Source organism: Stegodyphus dumicola, chromosome 9 (genome assembly GCF_044657685.1).
Source record: "Stegodyphus dumicola isolate Sdum_Otavi_A_Nest chromosome 9, ASM4465768v1".
Taxonomy (NCBI): domain Eukaryota; kingdom Metazoa; phylum Arthropoda; class Arachnida; order Araneae; family Eresidae; genus Stegodyphus; species Stegodyphus dumicola.
In genome coordinates, this window is record NC_140776.1 from 93610111 (window position 1) to 93632873 (window position 22763).

At 33.7% G+C, this 22763-nt stretch overlaps 1 protein-coding gene across 12 annotated transcripts in view; it reads left to right on the plus strand.

Annotated features, from left to right (window-relative positions):
• The window catches only part of chb (CLIP-associating protein), a 358527-nt gene that overhangs the window by 316706 nt on the left and 19058 nt on the right, over window positions 1-22763 (plus strand). For 11 of the 12 annotated variants that reach the window (XM_085823772.1, XM_085823773.1, XM_035371225.2 and 8 more), the window contains 4 exons: window positions 3266-3352; window positions 13159-13283; window positions 13904-14222; window positions 17251-17329. In XM_085823772.1, the coding sequence (XP_085679898.1) occupies window positions 3266-3352; window positions 13159-13283; window positions 13904-14222; window positions 17251-17329 (610 nt within the window). The remainder of the gene's footprint in view (window positions 1-3265; window positions 3353-13158; window positions 13284-13903; window positions 14223-17250; window positions 17330-22763) is intronic. The other variant, XM_085823767.1, reaches the window with a different exon arrangement.

Consider the following 22763-nt stretch of genomic DNA (forward strand, 5'->3'; position numbering starts at 1 on the left):
CCACAGCCCAAAGCATGATGGACAGGCAGGATAATCAGGCAAATGTTTCTGTGTATTAGTAGTATTACAATAATAGTTTGCTGATGCAGTTTCACATACATTAAGTGGAACTGGAACCTTTTGGCACTGGAATTTGATGAATCTTGAAAACAGAATTTTACAGATATTTACAATGATAGTTCAACAGTTATAGTTCTAGAAGACAAAATTTGAAGCTGTGCCCTTATATATGAATGCTGAACAGAACTTGGAATTGTGACATTAAGTATTACAGTTATTAAAATGAATTATAGTTGCTATTGCTTACATGATTCTTTCATTAATATGGTCCTGCAACACTATAAACTTCATTTCTGACAGTTCCCAGAAGATATCTCTTGACGTAAGATCAGTTCTTGCAGGCCGTGGTCTTGGTCTATTTCTTCAGTTTATTATCTTTGAAAGCAGCAATTCAGGTCATGAATTTAGAAAGTGGAGACGTACATTTTGTTACTCACCAGCTTCCATTTCCATTTGCTTGATTTGATAGAACAAAAAGATCTTAGCATTTCCAAGTACAAACTGAAGTTGATATTAGTTTCTAAAAAGAAAATGCAGACTAAAAATCTTGTTACTTATCAGATTGCATAAGAAGCATAATGCTTTATTAAAATTAAGAATCTCATATGTGTTTATGAGGCTGCAGTTGTCACAACGTGCATATATTCTGTTTAGGTGATTGATTTAAATTAAAGCACTTTTTGATTCGTTTTGCATAATACCTACTTCACAGAGACATCATGAAATACTGGCTATCTTTCTGTGAGACCCAGTATATGAAAGCTGTGTTAAACTTGTTGTTTTACTAGCTACTAATAAAAGTTGTTTTGCTAGCTAATAGATAATCATAGCTGGAATCAATTCCTCTTTGTTTAAAAAATAGATATAAATAGTAGTGTTAGCCCTATGAGCACAAAGTTGCCTTTAATTGTATTTGCCAACCCTACCAGTGACCAGGTGGTTAAGACTTCTAAATACTGGCTGTTCAACCATATTTAATCTCAGGCAAATAGGCTTTTTATATGGTTGTTTTTTGCAGTTTCCTTTATGTGTAACATGCATCAATGTAGTGAATACAAGAAAGTCTTTGCTTTTCCAAGTTTTCCTTAGAAAGTCTTACACAAAGACATTTTTTCCCTTTGGCAAACAGCCCTTGTGTGCTTTCCTGTGTTAAACTAATGTAACCTAAGCAGAAGCAGAAAAGTATTCTTTAAGGAGACAGGTACACTATGAAGGTCATCTCTTTCTTTGGGACGAACATATTTTTACTTTAACCCTTTTGAGGAAAAGCAGGAAAATATTCTTCAAAGAGACAGTTACACTAGACAAGTTCTTTTCATGTTGAAACTTTTGCTGCAATGCACTTTTGTTCAAGATATTCCTACAGGACGGAGGGGATCGAAAATCATTGCGTGTAGGGCAGGAGTTTTACATTGCTAAACCTAACTGGAGGAAAAAATATATTAAATCCTAACATCATAATTTTGGGTACAATTTTATTTTAGGTTCTTACTTAAGCTGTTTTATACATTAAAATTAGCATTTAATAATCTTTTTCCTTTTCTTTACATGAAAGTATATAAAATAAATTGCTTACTTTGAGAAATAATTTTCACAATCGCTCTTTAAATTATTTTAAAGTTTTAATTGGCTAAATACATTAATAAACTAAAATTGTGGTACAAGTGCTAATACATTAATAAACTTAAAAATGAATAAAAAATACAAGAAGTAATAAAATCTTTGACGGAAGTGGAAGAATGAGATTCACATGACAAAATATGTGTGTCAGAGTCAGTAGAAATATCACTTTCTAACTCTTTAGAAAATGGATCATCACTCTCATCCATGTCACTAATTGGCTCATTAAACCATGCAAATATATCCATCCTTCTTCTGATAAATGACACTTTCTCACCATAATAAACTTGAGTCAAGACTTTGTGAAATAAAACGATAAGTATGCAAAATATATCTGAAAGCAATGCAAAGTGTAACATAACCCCACATAGTAACCCTAAAAGATACTACATAGTAGGGGGAAAGAAGGATTAGGAGGGATATCAAAAATGCGAGTTTTTAAAGTCATGTGGTGAGTTAAAGAGCCGAGCTGTGTTTGCTTATATTGTGCTTTCTCTTCTCCTCTGCAATAGCTCACTCCAAAGCAAGGCAGAATGTGATTGAACTGAAGGTCAGGATCCTAAAACTGTTCAGTTTAAAAGCAGTGGACACATGATGTCATCTAGTGCTCTGTAAAAAATGGCTCAGTTTAAAAGACACATATGCATCACTCATTTCCTAAGCTAGAGAGGGCCTAATAGTGACCCGCTAAGCCCTTTTTTGTGACCTGCCAAGACAGTTAGAAAAATGCATCTTGAACTAAGATTTCCTTCCTATTTGTGACCGAAGATTAATATTGTATTTTCCACTAGGATTGGCATGTCAGTATGCATGTAAAGTGTAGATAAGAGGTACAGTTTTTTTTTTTTTTTTGGATTGATTTGGTTAATTGTAATTTTGTCTTTACAACAGTAAATATGTAAATTCCCAACTTTAGTCAAACCATGAACCATGGAACAAAACATGTGAAATCGGTGACGAGTGTCACAGGGAATAAAGCAGTGTGTTTACTTTATCATGAAACGATAGCCGCATTTAAGGAGTACAATCTGAAATGACACACAAAATAATAAATAAATTGAAATTAGCATAATAAATAAGTTCAATAAAACTGCCTTTATTTTATTTACTTTATGTTTATTCATTTTTAAGTTAATGAATGCAATCATTTAAAAAAGTGTGGCCCTGCACTATCCTCGGTTTCTATAAAGGGGCCCCTGAGCCTAAACAATTGCCCACCTCCACCCTAAGCACTTTCTCCAGTGATGCATGGGCTATTTATATTGAATGCCATATGAGGCACCTATCTAGAAAAGGTTAGTATTGCCTTCAGATAAAGCCCAGTACTAAAAACAAAACTGTAAGCAGTCTCTCCCATTTAAAAAATAAATTTATAACTGTCAATTTTGTCTTTCCTATCTCTCCTAACCATAAGGTTACATCTAAGAACTATAAATTGGTCCAACTATATCTTAAATAAATAATATTTGAACTTAATAATTTAGTTCTTTGGTAGTATTTATACTTGTGAATGCTTATTAAATTAAGAAATGTTTGACAAAAGTCCTATGCTTTAAATTAAGTAATCCTTTTTTCTTTGGCCTAGTATGGAGAAGATGTTCTTGTAGCTCTTTTCAGTTTAAATCCTGCTGAATATTCTACTTTTATTGATCAGTTGCCAAAAGCTTATAAAGTAAGTACGCATCTGATTTCTGTTTTATAATATTTTAAAATTGTAAATATAAAATTGTTCCAAGATTTTTCACATTTCAAATTTGATAATCAAAATTATGTTCTACATAGAATATTATTCAATTTAAGAATAATGTACTTTTATGATTTGTATTTAATGAAATGATAAGGTTGAATGTTGCTATAAGTTCTGTAATTAATGTTGGTAACAGACTTAATTTTATTCATATGTGGCAGAGTGGCTATATCTGTTTGCAATTTGAACCAGGATTTGTTTCAAAATGTAATCTAAATTACAGGAAAGGTAGTTTCATTTTTCATGTTCATAATTTGAATCACCTTCTGATTCAAAAGGTGTTTGAAATTATAAATTGTGAGCTGAAACCTTGGAAGAATTTTTCCAATTGCTGCTTTTCTTATAGCAGTGTTATGATTGCTGCATTAATTGCTCCTATTTGCAACCAGTGGCTTTTGCAGTACCAGTTGGCTGCAGAGTGCCCTATTTTAAGCCAAATTTTATTACAAAACTAAGGATTAATGCCAAACTGCTACAGGTGCAAAATTTTAGAAATTTCTCTGCCATATTAGAGATAAAATCCTTCTCTGGCCATTATGTTCAAAATTTACTCCAAACTGTGTTGCGCATCCATCCCTTTAGGCAGATAGCCCTCGTGTGCTTTGCCATAACTGAATAATCCAAATCCAAAAATCCAAACTGTGTTGCCAATGCTGATTCGCTGAATTTCTTATTTACATAATATACTTTTGCCAAAAGTTAACATGCACCACAAAAATGAAAACTCTGCACTTTCATTCTGTATCTTCCTCTGTTCTTAACATAACATAACAATAGGGCGCTTCCTTCTTATGAAAAGAAGGAAAGGAGTTTAGGCAAAATTGCCCATTACTCTTCCGCCATTTGATCATTTAAGTTAAGGGATTTAAATGGTAACTCCCGTAAAAGGTAAATAATAAATAGATAAGATCTCAAACTGACACCAAATCTATAGTATCAGCAAAAGATCCCATCTCTAAGTTCAAGATGTCGGCTGGATTGTAAAAACTTCCCTATTGGATGGAAAACCGATTCAATCCCTCCCAAACCACCAAACGCAATTCTTGACCAAACAAGAGTGCGATGGAGAGTCAAATAAATAAATAAATAAGGAGGGCAGAGGTGCATTCTCAAGTCAAATGGCCAGGTAGTGTATAAAGATTTGATATCATTATATTCCAAAACACAGCTATGAGAGGGAAATCCCTGCATAGTTTCTTTTCAAAAAAAAAAAAAAAAAAAAAAAAGAACTCACAGGGCGTCTCAAAGCTTGTTTCTTGTGGTTCCATATTCACCTTACCTGTAGGTGTTTAGTATACATCAGAAACCCTATTATGCCAGAGAGCCCTTTGTATAAAAGGGCTTGATCAAAGGTAATATAGGGAAACCCAAGGAATTTGTTTCTAGGGACAGAGAACACCGGACATCGTCCCAAAAAGTGAAACGATGTTTCCTCTTCTTTTCCACAAGCTGGGCAGAGAGGAGATTCAACAAGACCACATTTGTGGAGATGCTTAGCTAGATAAGCATGTCCAGTAACAATTTGAATTACCTGGCGTAAGTTAGTTCTACTGAGGTGTATGAGTTTACCTGAAAAGTTAAGTGTACTGAGCACCAGTTTAGAATGAGCACAGTCTGGAAGTTTAGACCATATATCATCATGTTTGTTCTTTATCCAGCTTCTTACTTCTTTTTTAACCGTTTGATATGAAACTGGGTAAAATGGTTCTGGGCCAGACATGGGGAGTTGCGAAGCATCTTTAGCTACTTTATCAGCTAGTTCATTTCCAGCAAAATCACAATGACCTGGGACCCAGACTAAACTAATGGTATTATGGGCCTGAGCCAGAGAATTGAGATCTTGAGTACAGTTCAAAACACAGTTTTGTAACTTGACACGATTAGCCAGGGCAAGGATGGCTGATTGGCTGTCAGAGAGAATATATATATACTTATTAACTGTATTTTTAGCTAAGAGCTCCTTGGCGACCATATTGATCGTCAGAACCTCGGCTTGGAAAACAGTTGTAAATTTACCAAGGTATAGATGAAATCTAATGAAATCTTCTTCAGATCCCTTGGTCCTTATAATAGCTCCAGCTCCAGTGAAGTTGGATTTTGATCCATCTGTGTAACATTCAATTGAGCCTGTTGGAATTAGGTCAATTAGAGATTCTATCTCATTCCTTTTTGGTATATGAGTTGAAAATAGTTTATCTGGAACTATTGTTTTAGTAATTGCATCTTTGGGCATATAGATTATAGGGATCTCATTGCCCAAGTCCAGGCATATGTCAGTGTGGCTTTTCAGGTGGCTTTTATGACCAAAACCTGTCCTTTGGCACCATGTGCCATTTTTATTCAATCTATACATGGCTTTAATTGCTTCTCCGCTCAAGAATAATTTCAAGGGTGGAATTTGCAGTAAAAATTCTAATGCAGCAGTAGGGGTACTATTTAAAGCCCCACTAATGCTTAGGCAAGCAAGTCTTTGCACCTTTTGTAAAATGTTTAAATACGAGCTTTTGTTAATAACATTAATCCAGACCACGCATCCATAAGAAAGCATTGGCCAGACAATGGCAGTATAAATCCATAGAGTAGATTTTGGGTTAAGGCCCCATTGTTTACCAACGATTCGCCTACAAAGTACTAGAACATTTGTGGCTGTTTGTGCCTTTTCTTTTATATGGGTGATCCATGTAAGTTTACTATCCAGGTAACATCCTAGGTATTTAATGCATTCCTTACGCCTAATAATCTGGTGACCCAGATATAAATTTGCCAGTTTCCATTTCCTTCTCCACGTGAAAACTATGACCTCAGATTTTTCAGCAGAGAAAGAAAGGCCATTTGTATCACCTCAGTGTGAAACTTTATTTAAGATCTGCTGAGCTTGATTATGTAGGGTTCCGATATCGAAACCCTGTAATAACACAATAAGGTCATCTGCATAAGCCTGTGACATGCCAGGTTCCTCCCGTAGAAGTACTAAGATTGAGTCGAAAACCAGGTTCCACAGGAACGGAGAAAGAATACCACCCTGCGGACACCCTTTAGTAATATCTCTCTTTACTTCATAGTCAGCGAGACTAACACAGATATTCCTGTTTTTAATCATGAAGATGACCCATCTAGTTATCATAGGGTGAATATGACTTCCAGTAAGGGCCTTATGTATTTTCTCGAAACCGATGTTATCAAAGGCTCCTACAATATCCAGTAGAATCCCAATGGCAAAGTGTCCGTCTATAATTGTCTTTTCTATTCTCCACACGAGTTGGTGTAAGGCCGACTCAGTGGAGAAGCCAGGCCTAAAACCATGTTGGTCTAAGCCAAAGATATGTTTCAGATTATTATCTGACTGGAGGTGCCAGAAAATCAATCGCTCCAACAGCTTAAGCTGGAAGGATGTTAGCGTGATCATTCTAAAAGAGTTTGGTTTCTCATATGTATCTTTTCCTGGTTTAGGAAGAAACACACCTCGTGAAGTTCTCCAGACCTTAGGAACATATCCTAAAATCAAACTGGACCTGAATATGTCCACGAGAATGTGACCAAAAATATCCCAGCCTTTCTGAAGCAGAATTGGGTAAATGCCATCGTTCCCTGGAGATTTAAAGGGAAGAAATACATCAAGGGCCGCTTTAGCCTTTTCAAAATTCACAATTGTCTTAGCAAAATCCAGATCTAATGGATTATGAAGTAGTTCCAATGGATTTTCCTGGGGGTCAGAGGTGACACTTCTGTCCCCCAGATGAAAATTCAACATGGTCGAAAGTGTATCCAAAGGGTTTATAGTATAACTGCCATCAGGTCGCATAACCGATGAGAGTTGAGACTCCTGAGATCTTTTAAGAATCTTATGTACTCTGGCAGTCTCATGGTAGGACAGAATATCTGTGCAGAACGATCTCCATGAGTTGTATTTAGTTTTCCTGATTTCACTTTTAAATTTCCTTTGTAGAATTTTGAAGTTAGACCAGTTAACTTCAGATTTATTTCTGACAGCTTTCCTGTGCGCTCTCCGAACCTCTAGGCGGAGGCTTTCAAGCTCCTTGGTCCACCAAACTCTCTTGCTAGGAGAGTACTTCCTTCGTTTGAGAGGGCATGATGCATGATAAGATTCAATAATGATATTTGTCAAGTTGTTTGCTTGAATATCAAGCTCCTCGACTGTACAATTATTGTCTAAAACCTGAAGGTTAATAACATTAGAAACCAGGAAATCCTTATAAAGGTCCCAATTTGTGTTTTTAATGTTTCTGAAATATTCAACTGGAATTTCATCTCTAATACAAAATTGTATAAGGCGATGGTCAGAAAGTGAGGGATTGTCACTTACATGCCAATTCTCAATAAGGTTATAAATATCAGATGAAGTTAATGTGAGGTCAATGACTTCTCTTCTTCTGTTAACAAAGGTGGGGCGATTTCCCCTATTTACCCAAGTTAGGTTGGTATTCATTATAAATTCCATGAGTTTTTCTCCTCTAGGATTAGTATCAGAACTGCCCCATGACAGGTGGTGAGCGTTAACATCACCACCAATAACCATAGGAATATTGTTTATTTCACAGAAGCTCACAAGATCTATAAATTCTTGCGGAATGTTAAGGTCATAAGCCATGTAAACTGAGCAAAAGCAAATGTTTCCTCTCAGTGAACTGTTTATGTCCTTAATTACAATAGCAGTTAAGTCCTCTGATGTAAATTGGGATAATTTCATAGCCTTTATATTTTTAGAAATGTAAATGCTAGTTCTAGGTCTTTTATCAGGTCCCTCTGTCGAAAAGAAGTGCGCGTTCATGGGCCTACCAAGGATTTTACCCTTGTGCACCTAAGGTTCTTGAATTAATGCAACAAAAGTGTCTTGCTTACCTAATTGAGCAGCTAAATTACATGAAGCTGCTCTGCTATGTTGCAAGTTTAACTGACTAACCTTAACCATTAAAACAGGTTAAATGAAAGAAAAGAACTTACCCTGAAGGATTTTAGGAGAGACTTAGTTAAAAGCCGCATTCTTAGCATACTACTTCAAAGGAAGTAGTGACAAGGGAGACCTATTCAGGTGTCTTCTCCAGAGCCTCCAAAGAAAGCTCTGGTTCCGACTCCTTTTCGGTCTCCCTTTCTTCCGTCAACTGTTTCTTTGGAGGATCCCTGGGCGAAGGAATTGATTTCTCCTGTTGCCTTGGTTCCTTCAACTGTACACAGCCACGGGCACCACAAAAAAGTTTGAAATTCTGGGCCTCCAGATAATCCATAAGTTCATGTTCTACTCCCAGCACCAAGGTATTACCTCCGTCTCCAGGGATAACTGCCTTGATGGCGATCTTCTTAACATCAAGGCCCTTGTTGCAGGCATCAAGGAGCTTGATGTTATCTTTTGGTGACCTGTTTCCAGGAAACCAAGCGAAAAACCTCTTCATGGGAGGTCTGTCTCCGGGAGCCATGGCATGATAACCTGGATGGTTTTCTTCAGGGCCGGGTAGATCATTAATTAAAGTCTTCAGGACGTCCACAGTCTCCTGGTCCTCACATGCAATGTTGAGGCCATTCGGCTGCAGGACTGTCTTGTGGACCCTGCAGGTGGTGATAGAGCCATCTATAATTTGATCATCAATTATAGAGGTGATGAAATCTGAATCCACCGATGTTATGTCTCTGGAATCATCCTTGCAGACGATTCGCAGAGTGATTGCCTTTCTTGCAGCTTGACTATATAGCCGTCATTTCTTGAGGGCCATTTCCGGGGTGTCACCAGCAATGCGTTCTCTCTTACGAGACTCTTCATTGCTTGGATGGTTCTTCCTCACCGGTTTGGAGGTTGCTCCAGAGGTCCCAGCTTTATCTGTTTTCTTTTTCGCTCCCTTCTCCCCAGAGATCGAGATTCCTTCCATGGCCCTCTCCAGTCGTTTCCGCGCTTTCTGGCGTTGGCTTTTTTCTCTTTTTTTATTTACAACCTCCATCATTGGTGACTGGTCATCCGCTTGCGCATCTGGCACAGTACTTCTGACAGAGGAGTCAGTATCCATCCCCACTGGATTCAAGGTGTCCGTGTCCGAAGGCACATTCACCCTTTCACCAGCGGTTCTGGTTTCTGTAGTCCTAAAGAGAAGAGCGTCCGCACCCGAGGGTACATTCACTCCCTCAGAAGGAATTACAGTGGTTATAGTAGGGATTTCAGAAAATGCGTTTTTATCTAATTTTGTATTACAAGCATCCATTTTGGTATAAGATTGAAGGAAGGGGGAGAAAAATTCCTTCCGATTTTCTAAGAGCCAGTTTGGAGGGGCTAGCCCCAGATTCAGCAGCCAGTAGTGACCTCGGAAGAGCCCCCCGCTCTGCCATGCAGGATCCCACCCAGGCACCACCTGGAACTACAAGGCAGGCGAGATTATACACCAGCTGATAGAGCAGCCAGGACATGCTGGTTAGGTTGCCCCGGGCTCCTGTACTATCTGGCGGCCTGAGACGCAAAACTCAGCTTTTCTCCTGTATCCTCTACATGGCTGCTTCCTCCAAGACCCCTCCTCTCCAGATCAAAGGTCCTCGGAATTTCAAATCCTCCCCACAATCGCCGGTTTTCCCAGGGAAGAGCGGTCCGTTGGGTCGTCATAAGATTACTCATCATCAGACCGAACCTCATCCCACTGAACCCCAGTATGCCACAGGACTTTGTGACAGTTACCCATTTAGCACCACCCAGGGGGCACGTGTGACTTAAGGATAATCACGGACGCGGTTAACATTACCCCCCTTCCTCTGTTCTTTCTTCATATGAAATATTTTTTTTTTTTTTGTTTTTACCTTGCTTCACTCTAGAATGCACGAATGACTGAAGTAGAAATTAATTTATTTCATTGTAACAAAATAAATATGTGTATTCTTTTCAATGAAGCAGAAAGTGCATAATTTTGAGCATTTTCTAATTAGTATAATTCTAAAATGGTAACTACATTTAAGAGAGGTACTGTTTCAATTTATTTTTGGGGAGGTTTATAGGTGGTAAATCTATTGAATTTACTATAGGTACTGATTCACGTGTTCCTTTCATCCTCCATGAAAGGGGGCTTAAATGGTCAAAATTATTGTTCAGATTCTGAATTAATCATTTAAAATGTCAACAAAATTTTAATTTATGATTTGATTTTTAGTTGGTATCAAATTTAATGAGATATTGGAATAATAGTGATTTCACCCAATATTCAGTTTTTGCTTATTTAATGCTTGAATATATTAAGGTTTGACAATCGTTAAAGTTTCTGAGGTGCTAAGTTAGGAAAACATATGAAAGAAACATCTTTAACTTACCTCTTCCCCCCCCCCGAAAAAAAATGTCAAAAGGAATTGTCTGATAAAAGCTACCTGAAAGTGTAAAAGTGTGAGAAAACAAGAAAGAAGCAAAAATAAAATATCATCAAGTCTCCCAAGAATTGCCTGAGAAAACAGGTATCATTTCTTATGAAATATCAGTTGAAGATCTTCTCAGAGGTAAAAGAGAATTCTTCAAGTGCACATATATTGCAAAAGTGTTTAAAAGAAAATGTCTAGAATTGTAACCGAAGAGAAAATTTAAATTAACTGCTTGCATTTTCTTAATTCAGTAAATTTATTTCTGTCAGCAATTATGCATTATCTGTATAGCTGAAATCAGTTTTAATTGTATTCACCATTTTTTAAAAGTACCATATGTACCAACTTAATGTTGGTATCACTTTTTCTGTTATCATATTTTGTTTTTAAACATACCGTAAATATTTTACTTACATAGTTATCCAAACCATTAGTTTCACTTATGAAAGGAGTTTCCAACATACAGTCAAAAGTCTTTAATCCGGACTCGTCGGGACTTCGGCGATTCCAGATTATAGATCATCAGTTTAAATCTGGTAAGATGGCATGCAGAAATTATAAAATTAAAAATATGAAACCGTAATTTATGAAATAAAGAGCAATTATGATCTAAAGGTATCAAAATTTAGAAGAAAAAAAGCTTAATACTTATTTGTTTACTTTATTAAACATTTCTTTCAACGTGCGCGTGCGTAAAGCATACATTATGCATAGTTCGAAATTAGAAAATTGCAACCAGAAAACTATTTGATGTGCACTCGGGATATTTATAATGACGGGGAATTTCATTAAATCATGTCAAAGACAGAATACATCGAGATGAAATACTACATTTAGTAAGGAATTATAAATTGAATAAAATAAAAACATCTGCCCTGAAGATAAGGATAGTGCTGACAGATCAACTTCCAGTTCATTGTGCGCCGCGTCGCCCCCCCCCATGCAGAGCAGCATGAAATTGATAAACAGATTTCGGGATGGTTAGAGAAACAAAGGATATGCCTTTATCTATTTTTTGCAGCAATTCCACTTTTTGTTTGATGGACATCGAAACATACTTTCACTTTGTAGATCCTTTGGCAGCTCCAGCATCGGAAATTCTGTTTGACATAATCGAAAGTTTAAGCTTACTTTTATAAAATTGCTTTAACAGTCTGCAAAAAATAATAAGCCGTATCCAATTCAAAGATTAAGGAACAACACAATCTGCAACTGAAATAGATAATTTTAGCTTACGTAAACGTATTATGCGCATGCATAAAATAAAATATATCGTCAACGCATAATGCATCACGCGCATGCGTGAACGCAATATGCGTTGACGCATGCGCAGAAAGTTTGTAGTTTTGTGGTTCGGATTATATGTGTCCAGATTAACGACTTTTGACTGTATTGACTAGTTTCTTAATTTCTTGTTTTTAATAATAGATGAAATTTTATCTAGTTTGCAAATATGTTGCGTAAACATGTATTTTGTAAACATATGTGCTTACAGATGAGTTCAACAAAACTATTAAAGTTTGTATTAGGTTTGTAGTCACTTCAAAAGATAAATATTTAAGGCTCCTTCAAAGTAAAATGGAACAAAATTTGATGTCTGAAAATGATGATTTTGATGTACCAATAAATAATGCATATTGTGATAAATCTAATTTTATCTTTGCCGCATCAACTTGCTCATTTAAAAAAATTTGCTGCTTCCTTGGAGTAGCAAATTTGTAAAGTAAGTATGAGACAAAACTTAAATATTTCTTCCAACTCGGATGCTTTAATTTTGTATAATTTAAATATGTCTTTACCACAAAATATTTTCTGAAATACAGTGCTAGCCTGTAAAAATTATTGCAAAAGTATGTTAGACTATGCAAAATTGTGGTAAAATGCTTTCATGAGAAAATATGTCAACTTCACCAAAATGATTTTAACCACTGAGTCATAATCTAATTAATTTTTGCATGTAAAAAAAAGAGAGAGAGAGCGAGAGAGAAAGAATAAAGTGATAAAATTTAAAAAGAAAAGAAATTAAATATTAAGATTTTTTAAAAACTAAGTAAGAAGAAATATGGCTTTAGGTCAAACATATATCTGTTATTAGTAAAATTTTTCTAAAATTTCTAAAATTTTTGTAATGAATTTGCTTATTGAAAAAGGCAGTTACTAAATCATCTGAACAAGTTCAGTTAACTGCATTTTTATTGGATTAAAGATTGTTTTATAAAAAATTTTTATTTATGTATACATTGTTGTTATCAATCAGTTAGTTTGATGTCAAAATATCAGTTAGTTTCTGCATATTATTGTTGAATTTAATTTTAGTATTAGAACATTTTAATACTGAATATATTTGTTTCAGTAGCTGTTATTATGTCATTAAAATATTGTTCAAAATATTTCAGGACAGTGCATTTCAGCTACTGCATTCTCGCTATCCTCGTTCTAATTCAGAGACTCCTAGGTCAGTTGGGAATAGAACTTCTCCGTGTCCTGTGATGTCACATCTTCAGTCTCCTAATTCACCATGGTAATTTTCTGTTTTCTCAGTTTAGTTCTTGAATGAAATATATTGGAAAGTATGTTTTAATATTTGGTTTCTTTGTTTAGAATTATTCAAACACTAAACCAAGTAAAATTGCAGTTTTTATAATTTTAACATTTTATTTCATATTTGTAAAGATAAAAATCTATTTTCATTTGTTTCAACCAGAAGGGATGAAAAATAATGGAATTAAAAATGATCATTAGCATTTGTTTTAAAATTAAGATGTATAATGCATGTGTGTAAATAAATACATTTTAAACTTATTAAACTTATATGCATATCCAATGTCTGTGTATGTACACAAATACAATCAAATCTGTTAAAATATTTTTTCAGAAAACTATCCATGAAATCTTGTCAGCTGTAAATTATTTGATTATGAAGAAAATTTGATGCTTCAGTATCTGAAAATTATTGAAGAGCTAAGGCTTAAAAAATTAAAAATTTTGGTCTATATCTTTTACGCAACAAAAGTTTCTCAAGTGACTCTTAGTATTTTAGATGTTTTTATTATGTCATATATGGAAGTGCAGATGTTAATAACTTTAATTTGTTTTTCAGTTGAGAATTTCATTGTCATTCTCATTTATTTTCTTTCTCAGGCCTCGGAGTCATAGTGGTACACCCCAGAACAGATCTTTTGAATATGATGACACTGAAAACTTAAATCCTGAAGAAATCAGTAATTCATGGAAGAAAACTATGTCTGAGATAGAGGAATATAAATCAGATGATTATTATGATAAATTTTCAGATAAAATAATTCGAGAATCACCTTCTCGCAGCATCAGTTCAAGGCACAATAGTCTTGATGGTCGCTTTGACAATCTTGTTGATCGCCTAGAACTTGATTCCAGTGCTGATTCATCGCCCACTAAAAGATCTCCATCTGATTATGGTAGCATAAATTTCTCTAGAACTGTAAGTACTTGAATCATTCCTTAATTCCTTAAATGCAGGATTATATTGAAAAGTTTTTTATTTATTTATTTATTTATTTTTGCGGGGGGGGTGTGTTGAGGATCTTTAATTATATTTTGTAGCTAAATCGATCCCAGTTGATTTGAATGCATAAAAATTGTTACAGTCAAAAGTCGTTAATTCGGACACCCATAATTCGGAATGATCTATAATCCGGACCTCAAAACTAAAAACTTTCTGCGCATGCACCGCGTTGACACATGCGCATAGGCCTTTACGCGTGCGCATAAGACCTTTTACGACTGCGCATATGAGTGTGCGCAAGTGCAGAATACGTTTTCGCGTGCGCGTTTTATGTATAATGGACGTATGAGCTAAAATTATCTAATTATCTATTTCAGTTAATGTTGATGATTGAGTTGTTCCTTAATTTTCGAATTGGATCCGGCTTATTATTTTTTGCAGACTGTAAGAGCAATTTTATAAAAGTAAGCTTAAACTTTCGATTATATCAAATAGAATTTCCGATATATATTTGTTAAATGTAAAGGATCTAAAGCGAAAGTGTGTTTTGAAATCCGAAATCTGTTTATCAATTTCACGCTGCTCGGCGGGGCGAACGCCGCGGCGGGCGCGTAATGAATTGGAAGTTGATCTGTCAGCACTATCCTTATCTTCAGCGCAGATGTTTTTATTTTATTTGGCTTATAGTTCCTTACTAAATGTAGTATTTCATCTCAATACGCTCCGTCTTTGATATGATTTAAAACAAGTTCCTCGTCATTATGATTCGCTTCCGATAGCGAAGAAAGTGACAGAGGTTATTGAAAACGAAAAAATTTCGATTGACAAATTAGTCAGTGTTCTCGACACAGCAATTATAGGACTTGAACAGCGGAACTTTGTAACTGAACAAGAAATTATGTCTGTTTAATAGAATTAAAGAGAAAGTATTATCACATGAAACGAAGCAAAACTTAAACAACTTACATTGAAAGAAATGTTTAATAAAGTAAACAAATAAATATTAAGCTTTTTCTTTTTGCAAATTTTGATACCCTTTAGATCATAATTGTTCTTTATTTCATAAATTACGGTTTCATATTTTTAATTTTAGAATTTCTGCATGCCATCTTACGAGATTTAAACTGATGATCTATAATCCGGAAAAATTGATAATCCGGAATCGCCGAAGTCCCGACAAGTCCGGATTAACGACTTTTGACTGTATTTTCACCAGTAATGTTGTTGCTTATATTTGATTTTAAAATTTAACAAAATGTCATGAATTGAGGTAATATTGTAGAAAATTAATTTTTTCAAAAGAGTTGCATAGCAAAAAATAAAGCTTTTTGCATATTAAAGAATTATAATTTTCCTTTGTTTTCCTATAAATGTATAAATAAAGATGTTTTAAAGTACATTGTTACCTTCTGATATTTAATCTGCACCTAATAAAACAAAACTAGTGTTGGAATAATGTTTGATATTTGAGCATTTATATACCTATATGCATTATTTATTTTTTAACATTGTAAAAAAGAATGGTTGTTGGAAAAATTTGTGGTGCTTATTTTTTTGTGCAATTATTTTATTTGTGACTGAAAAAAAATGAAAGATATCTGATTTAACTAATGGACTTGTATCCCCCCTGTGTTTTATTATATGAAGAATATCATAGCTCTTAGATTAAAAAAATTTTTTAATTTCCTTTATTTATATTAAAAATATGAGTATGCAAAATTTCCTCAGTTTTTATCTTTTGTAATCATAATGACCACTAAAGGATACATAGACTTCTGAGATGGTAGAAAAGGATTTAGGGTCATGCAAATCATAGTCTGTAGATTTGAAAAATCATCTTTATTTATCAGGAATGAACTCGAAATATACGATTGTATAAAAACTGTATTTTGCAAAATTTTATGGAAATATTATGGAATTTAAGTGCTATCTGTCTGTTACTGACCTAGTGATATTGAAAAGGAGGAAAATTACAATAGTAAAAATACATTGCTTCCTGATAACCAACTAATTTGGGTTTTTACTTTCTTTAGCAGGGAGCAGAGTGAATATTTCTTGCATTTCATTGCATTCAGAAATATGGTTGAAAAAGTTCTGAGGCCATGTATTCATGAATTATGGATATGCTTGTAGTACTAATATTTCTTATTTTGCTGTTAACAGTATATGTTTAGTTTCATAATTAAAATGAATATTCAAGACTGTCTCAGTTTGAATAAGTTGTAAGGTATATTTTAATTTTATAACAGTTATTTTTAATTTTGAAACCTTTGCCTGTCAATTCTTGTTTTCAACTTACAGCTCCCTAACAGAATGAGTTTTTAGAATCACATTAAATGCAAATGATAAAGAGAATAGTATTTAAGTCAAGTTCAACTGACTTAACCAGAGAGAGGGATAATTCGTGAGTAACTTGCGTTTGCATGTGGGCTATGTCTCTCTATGTCTGCCTAAGGAGTGTTACTTACTACGCTCAGCTGTATTACGAGCCTTTTGATGGTTCGCTCGTTATATTAGTCAATATTACACGCCAACTAGTTTAGAATTGTGTTAGCATCAGCTAAATCTCTAGTTAGGCATTAGTTAGATCTTATTTCTTAAATTTTAAGCCCAAATGGTAGCTTTGCTGTACATCTTGAGAAGGGGGGCCGACTGTTAAATCATATTTTGAGTGAAATAAAGGGTAATTAACCCTTCTTTGTTTTTGGACTTGAGCGATTATTTGCTTATCAGCTCACTAGGTTCCTTAACACTTAATCTAACAGAATAAAAGTGAGGAACACTTATAAAATCTATGATTATTATTTATCTAATGAAATGCTATGAAGGAAATCTAGTTTGCTGTGTGAGGATTTTAGGTTTAACAACGACAACAACCAAAAAGGGAAAAAAGAAATTATTGAAAAAATTAGCATTTCAGTATGATAATATAGTTATTTATTATTTGTAATAATTTGAAATTTTTCATATAGGATTTAAATGTAAGTTTTAAATTCATTTACAGGAAGGAATTCTCTATGAAAAAGAAACATCAGAAACTCCCTCTGAAGCTGATAATGAAATTGATGGTTTGTTGATTAACAGTAATAAAGATTTCTATTTTTATGTGTTAATGTTACATAAGCTCTTCTTTGTAATGTTTGTGTGACTTATTTAATGATGTTTCTTTTTTGGAGGAAATGAAAGACAATGCTGAAGAATCAGTATGTAAAACTTTAACTTCTTAATAATTTTATTTGACTACAAATATGTATAAAACAGAAATCATGTAAGCAAATAATGGCAACAAAACTTGCATGAGAACTTATAAGTGGTCGAGCAGTTAAAGTGTACTGAATGCTGGAAATCATGTCATGGGCTGGCTGCATGGCTGGTTTTCATCTTTTTCCTCACCTGTAATGCCAGCTTCTTATATCTGCCTTATCTGCCTAAGGAGAGAGATGCCTTTCACAAAAGGCATCTCTCTCCTTAGGCAGATAGCTCATGTGTTCTTTGGAATATTCAAATTACAAACCAACCACTATTATAAAAATCATTAGTATCTTTTATAAACTCGTAAATCAAGCTCTTATTATCTCTAACTTTATAAACCCATAACATAATCTCAGACAGACTTAATGTGTTAAGTTTTGGCATTTAAGAAATTATTTTATTATTATTATGTATTCCATGACAGCTTATTAATTTATGTCAAAAATAGGCAATTAATAAATTTATGCTGCATGAGAATCCAGTATGTTTGGACTTATTTATTTGATGCAGAAGTTTATGATTTATTATGTTTTTCTATGTACTTTATGTTTATCTGCTTTACATTTATCATTTATTGGCCAAATTTCGCTATATTAGTAACCACAAAATTGTTGCAAATCATTTTAAAATTGTGTCTATAATTAAAATTCATCCAATTCCTCTACAGCTGTAAGTATACATCAGAAACCTATGAAATTTTACAATCATCTTAATGTATTAATAGGAAAGTAAACTGAGGGCAGATGAAAGAAATTATTTTCAATGTGTTTGTTCTTTATTCATTTATTTATCATTTATTCAAAATTTGATGTGAAACTGCAGTGTGGGTATTGTAAGTAAGGCAAAACAATGATAACCAGTAACCTACCTTTTGAGACTCAAAAAATAGCATGTTCAGCAATCATGCTTAGTTTATGCCTTGAAATATTGCGTATGTGACAGAATATATGTTCCTCCTCATCTACTGAAAATGCTGCATTTTCACCGCAGATCAGATCTTTCAGGTGGCTCAGGAATAAAAAATCACACTAATATATCTGGAAATTAGACATATCAAATGTTAGGAAAGTGATGACTTTTTTTATCCAAAAAATGGTTTTTGAGCAGTGTGTAACACAACTTTAGTTACAGATATAATTTATATAAGTATGAATTTCCCATGTTGCGCTAGCACAAGGTAATTTTCTTCTATGAAATAGCAAAGCATCTCATTTTTTCAGCTGATTATATGTATAGAAACAATGTTTGTAAAATTTAATGCTTTTATTCTCAAGCACTTGACAATCTGATCACCTGCTGAAAGTTATGGATTATATGCATAGGCAGCCAGCGCTAGCAGTTTTTCAATCTAAAAGATTGCATACTTCTTTCTAAATAATATTTTGTATCATTTACTTTCTAAAGGATATATTATTTGTTTGTCCATATTTTACTGTTTGACATATCAGTTTAATGTCTGAAATTTTAAGATTTTTGTGTTGTATTTTGTTAGGATGCATTTATCATTCCCACCTCTTAGCAACTGTTTATCATTTAAGATCTTAACTTTATCTTTCATATGGCTTTGAGCACAGTCAATTCTCAAGCTTACCATTTTGTAAGATTTAAAATATTTAATTTATAATTCAAATTGAATGAACTTGTAATACTTAATAAACCGAATGATTAGAAGAAATGAACACATTTCTTAATAATTTAAATCTTAATTCAGAAGTCAAACAACAAAAATCAGCGTTATATTTACAAAATTTTCACAGGACTAGTTTCGATGGTTTTACCGAACCACCATCCTCAGCTGCAAAACCGCAAATGAACAAGATAGGAAATAATGATTAGATAAGATAAGAGAGCTTGGACAAGAATAGGCAAGTGGTGCCATCTGTTGGTGAAACCAGAACTAAAACATAATTTCTTTAAAGGCCGAAGGCAAATTTGGATTGGAATTAGGATCATTAACTAGAACAGAAAGATTTTTATGAATGTGAAATGCCTCTAGAAAATCCAGTTCTCCAATGCAAGATGTTTTTTGAATAATTTTGGTAGCAGAAAAATTGAAAGTGTGATTTTCGGACCAACAATGTTGAGCAACAGAAGACTTCTGTGTTTCCTTTTTTCTAACATATGCCTCATGTTCCTTGATGTGAAATTTTAAGGCTCTCTTAGTTTGGCCAATGTAAATTAAACCACACTGGCAAGGAATCCTATAAATACCCCAGGAATTCATATCCGGAATGGGGTTCTTGAGTATGGAACTCAGAATTTTATTGATGGGAGAATAAACAACCTGAAAGTTAAATTTCTGCAAAATATGTGCAATTTTATAGCTAATTGATGGAAAGAAGGGAATGACAACAGAATTTTTATAATCTCCTAAAACCAGACTGTGCATTTTAGTGTGTTGAGATGAGAATTTTTTAACTGCTTGATTAATAATGTTGGGTGAAAAGCCCCTGTCAATAGCTATTGCTTTTAAATAATTTAGTTCTTCATCAAGGGCTATTTGGAGGAGCAAACTTGAAGAGCACGGAAAACATAGGAATAAAATGAAGCTAACTTTTGTTTAGTCGGATGACATGATTTAAAGTGTGGTGGAAGGCAAACTGATGAAGGTTTACGGTAAACCGTAGTACTGAAGTTGGATGTGTTACGTGTGACCAGAATGTTGAGAAATGGAAGAGAATTTCAAGTTTCAAGTTCAAAAGTGAACTGAATAGCAGGATCAATAAAATTCATTGTTGAAAGAACTTTATTTAAATCATCTTTATTACTTTCAAACAGGGTAAAAGTATCGTCTACGTAGCGGAACCATGCCGGGAAGTTTAAAGGTTCAAACAATTTTGATTCATAATAATGCATGTAGATATCAGCCAGGATGGGACTGAGGGGGCTTCCCATGGCTAATCCCTCAGTTTGCTTGTAATATTTATTTTGAAAAACAAAATGTGTTTGTTTCAAACAGAGTTGAGTGAGAGAAATTAGCTCATCAATTTCAATGCAAGAGAAATGAAATATAATTTTGATGAATTCAATTTTGATGCAAGATAGGAAATAATGATTAGATAAGATAAGATAGGAAATAATGATTAGAGCTTGGACAAGAATGCTTATTCTCCAAGCTCTCTTATCTTATCTAATCATTATTTCCTATCTTGTTCATTTGCGGTTTTGCAGCTGAGGATGGTGGTTCGGTAAAACCATCGAAACTAGTCCTTTGAAAATTTTGTAAATATAACGCTGATTTTTGTTGTTTGACTTCTGAATTAGTATTTATTTGGCGTGTTATTGTGTCTTAATTTAAATCTTTTTTTAAAAATCTTTTTGGTAATGTATCTATATGATAAAAGTTGAAGCATATTTAATTATGGTATTCCAATTGGTGGCTTTTATGAGCACTTGCTCTAGCATTGTGATCAACAAAAGATGTTCCTAGTATAATAGATCTGTATCCTACCACATGCATCATATATTATATACTACACATAATCATTTTTATGCACCTCTGCATCTTATTATATTGGACTTCATTGATGTTGATTGATTGTCTGCAATATATTTTATCATCTGAATCATACAGAATAATTTTTCTCTCCTTATTGTATCTTAATTATTTGGACATTGGGTCTCTGTTAAGAGTATTCATATGATAATTTATTGTTTAAGATACTTAGTTTAACAAATCTCAATTCCTGTGAAATAAAAAATCATTGGAAATGTATTTTTTAACGTTATACAGTTATCGGTAAACAGGTAAAAATATTTTAATTTATATACACTACTGTGTAAAATTTATTGAATATGCTTTAGCCAACGTTCTTCATTAATGCCAAATTAGGAGAATATTTCTGATGCTGAATACTAGCAGTTTCACACTTTTCCCGCATTTCTTAAATAAAGCACTTCTTTTAATATAAAGGATTTGAAGTTTGTGCATGTTTTCAGGAACCAAACTTTTGTAAAATAACATAAACCAAAACTTTTCATAATCTATCATTTTACTTTTTTCTTTCCTGAAATATAATAATTAATGTAATAATATGATTTATACACATATGTTATATGAAGATAAAGAACTCAAGGAATTATTTAACATTTCATTTGTAAAATTCTTTCATAACTTTTATCTCCTTTTCAATAATTAATTTGTTAAATAATTGCTTTTATTGAGTAATTTAGAAAGATGGCATATTTTTGAATTAATTCTAGGTTAATGGAAAATAAATAATGGAAAAGGCAATAACTGAGGCCTTTTCAGCTTTTGTATCTTCTGCCACAAACATACACCTTGCAGTCAATGAGGATAAAATCAAATTCAAGGAAATTACACTCTCCATGGTAAACTATCATAGCCTAATGTGTGTTAATGGCTACACCTTGAGGTTGAAGAATTTAAGTACCTTGACACTACAATTAATGAGAAAAATAAATTAAGTACAGAAATTGATAATAGAATTGAAATGGCTTTTAAATGCTTCTTCAGACATCTTAGACACATTCTTAAGGTTAAAAAGATGATTAAGATTTAACCTTCTAAGTTTCAAAACAAAACTACTGGTATATAGGACACTAATAAAAAAGCCTCAGAGAAATTTTTGGCCGAGTCGGGCATATTGGAGAGCAAGATATAACTCTGAACTGTACAGCTTTATAGGCAAGCACAAATAACAGAAATCATTCATAGTAATAGATTAAGATGGCTGGGGCATGTTTGAAGAAGCCTGGAAGTTATTCCTACTAAGACCCTGACATTTAAACAACCTGAGAGATCTCGAGCTGAAGGATTACACCAGTGATTAAATGGTTAGAGGATTTTGAAAATTAAAAATTGGATAGGATTCACTGCTGGCAAAAGGCAATGGAAGAAGAACATCGTTGAGGCCGCCAAGGCCTGCAAGCGGCTGTTGTGCTTGTGAAGAAGAAGAAGAAATTCATAATTGCTGCTCATTTTGTGACAGTTCAATTTTAATATATGCTTACATTTTGGCTATGGATAAAAACATTTGGGGGGGGGTAAGTTATACAACTTTTATTTTTGTAGTTGACAACATCTAGCTTCCACAATTAGCTACGTCTCATACAAAATATGCAACATTTAACAAATAAATAACATTGAAATTTCACTTCAATTCTGTTCCTGTTGTAATTGTAATAAAAAGTAACTTTTGTAAATTACAAGCTCACTATCATATTTTATTTGCTGGCATGTCAACATTTGACTAACAAGAGAGCTATTATTTCTACATTTTAAAAGTTTAGAACATTAGACAA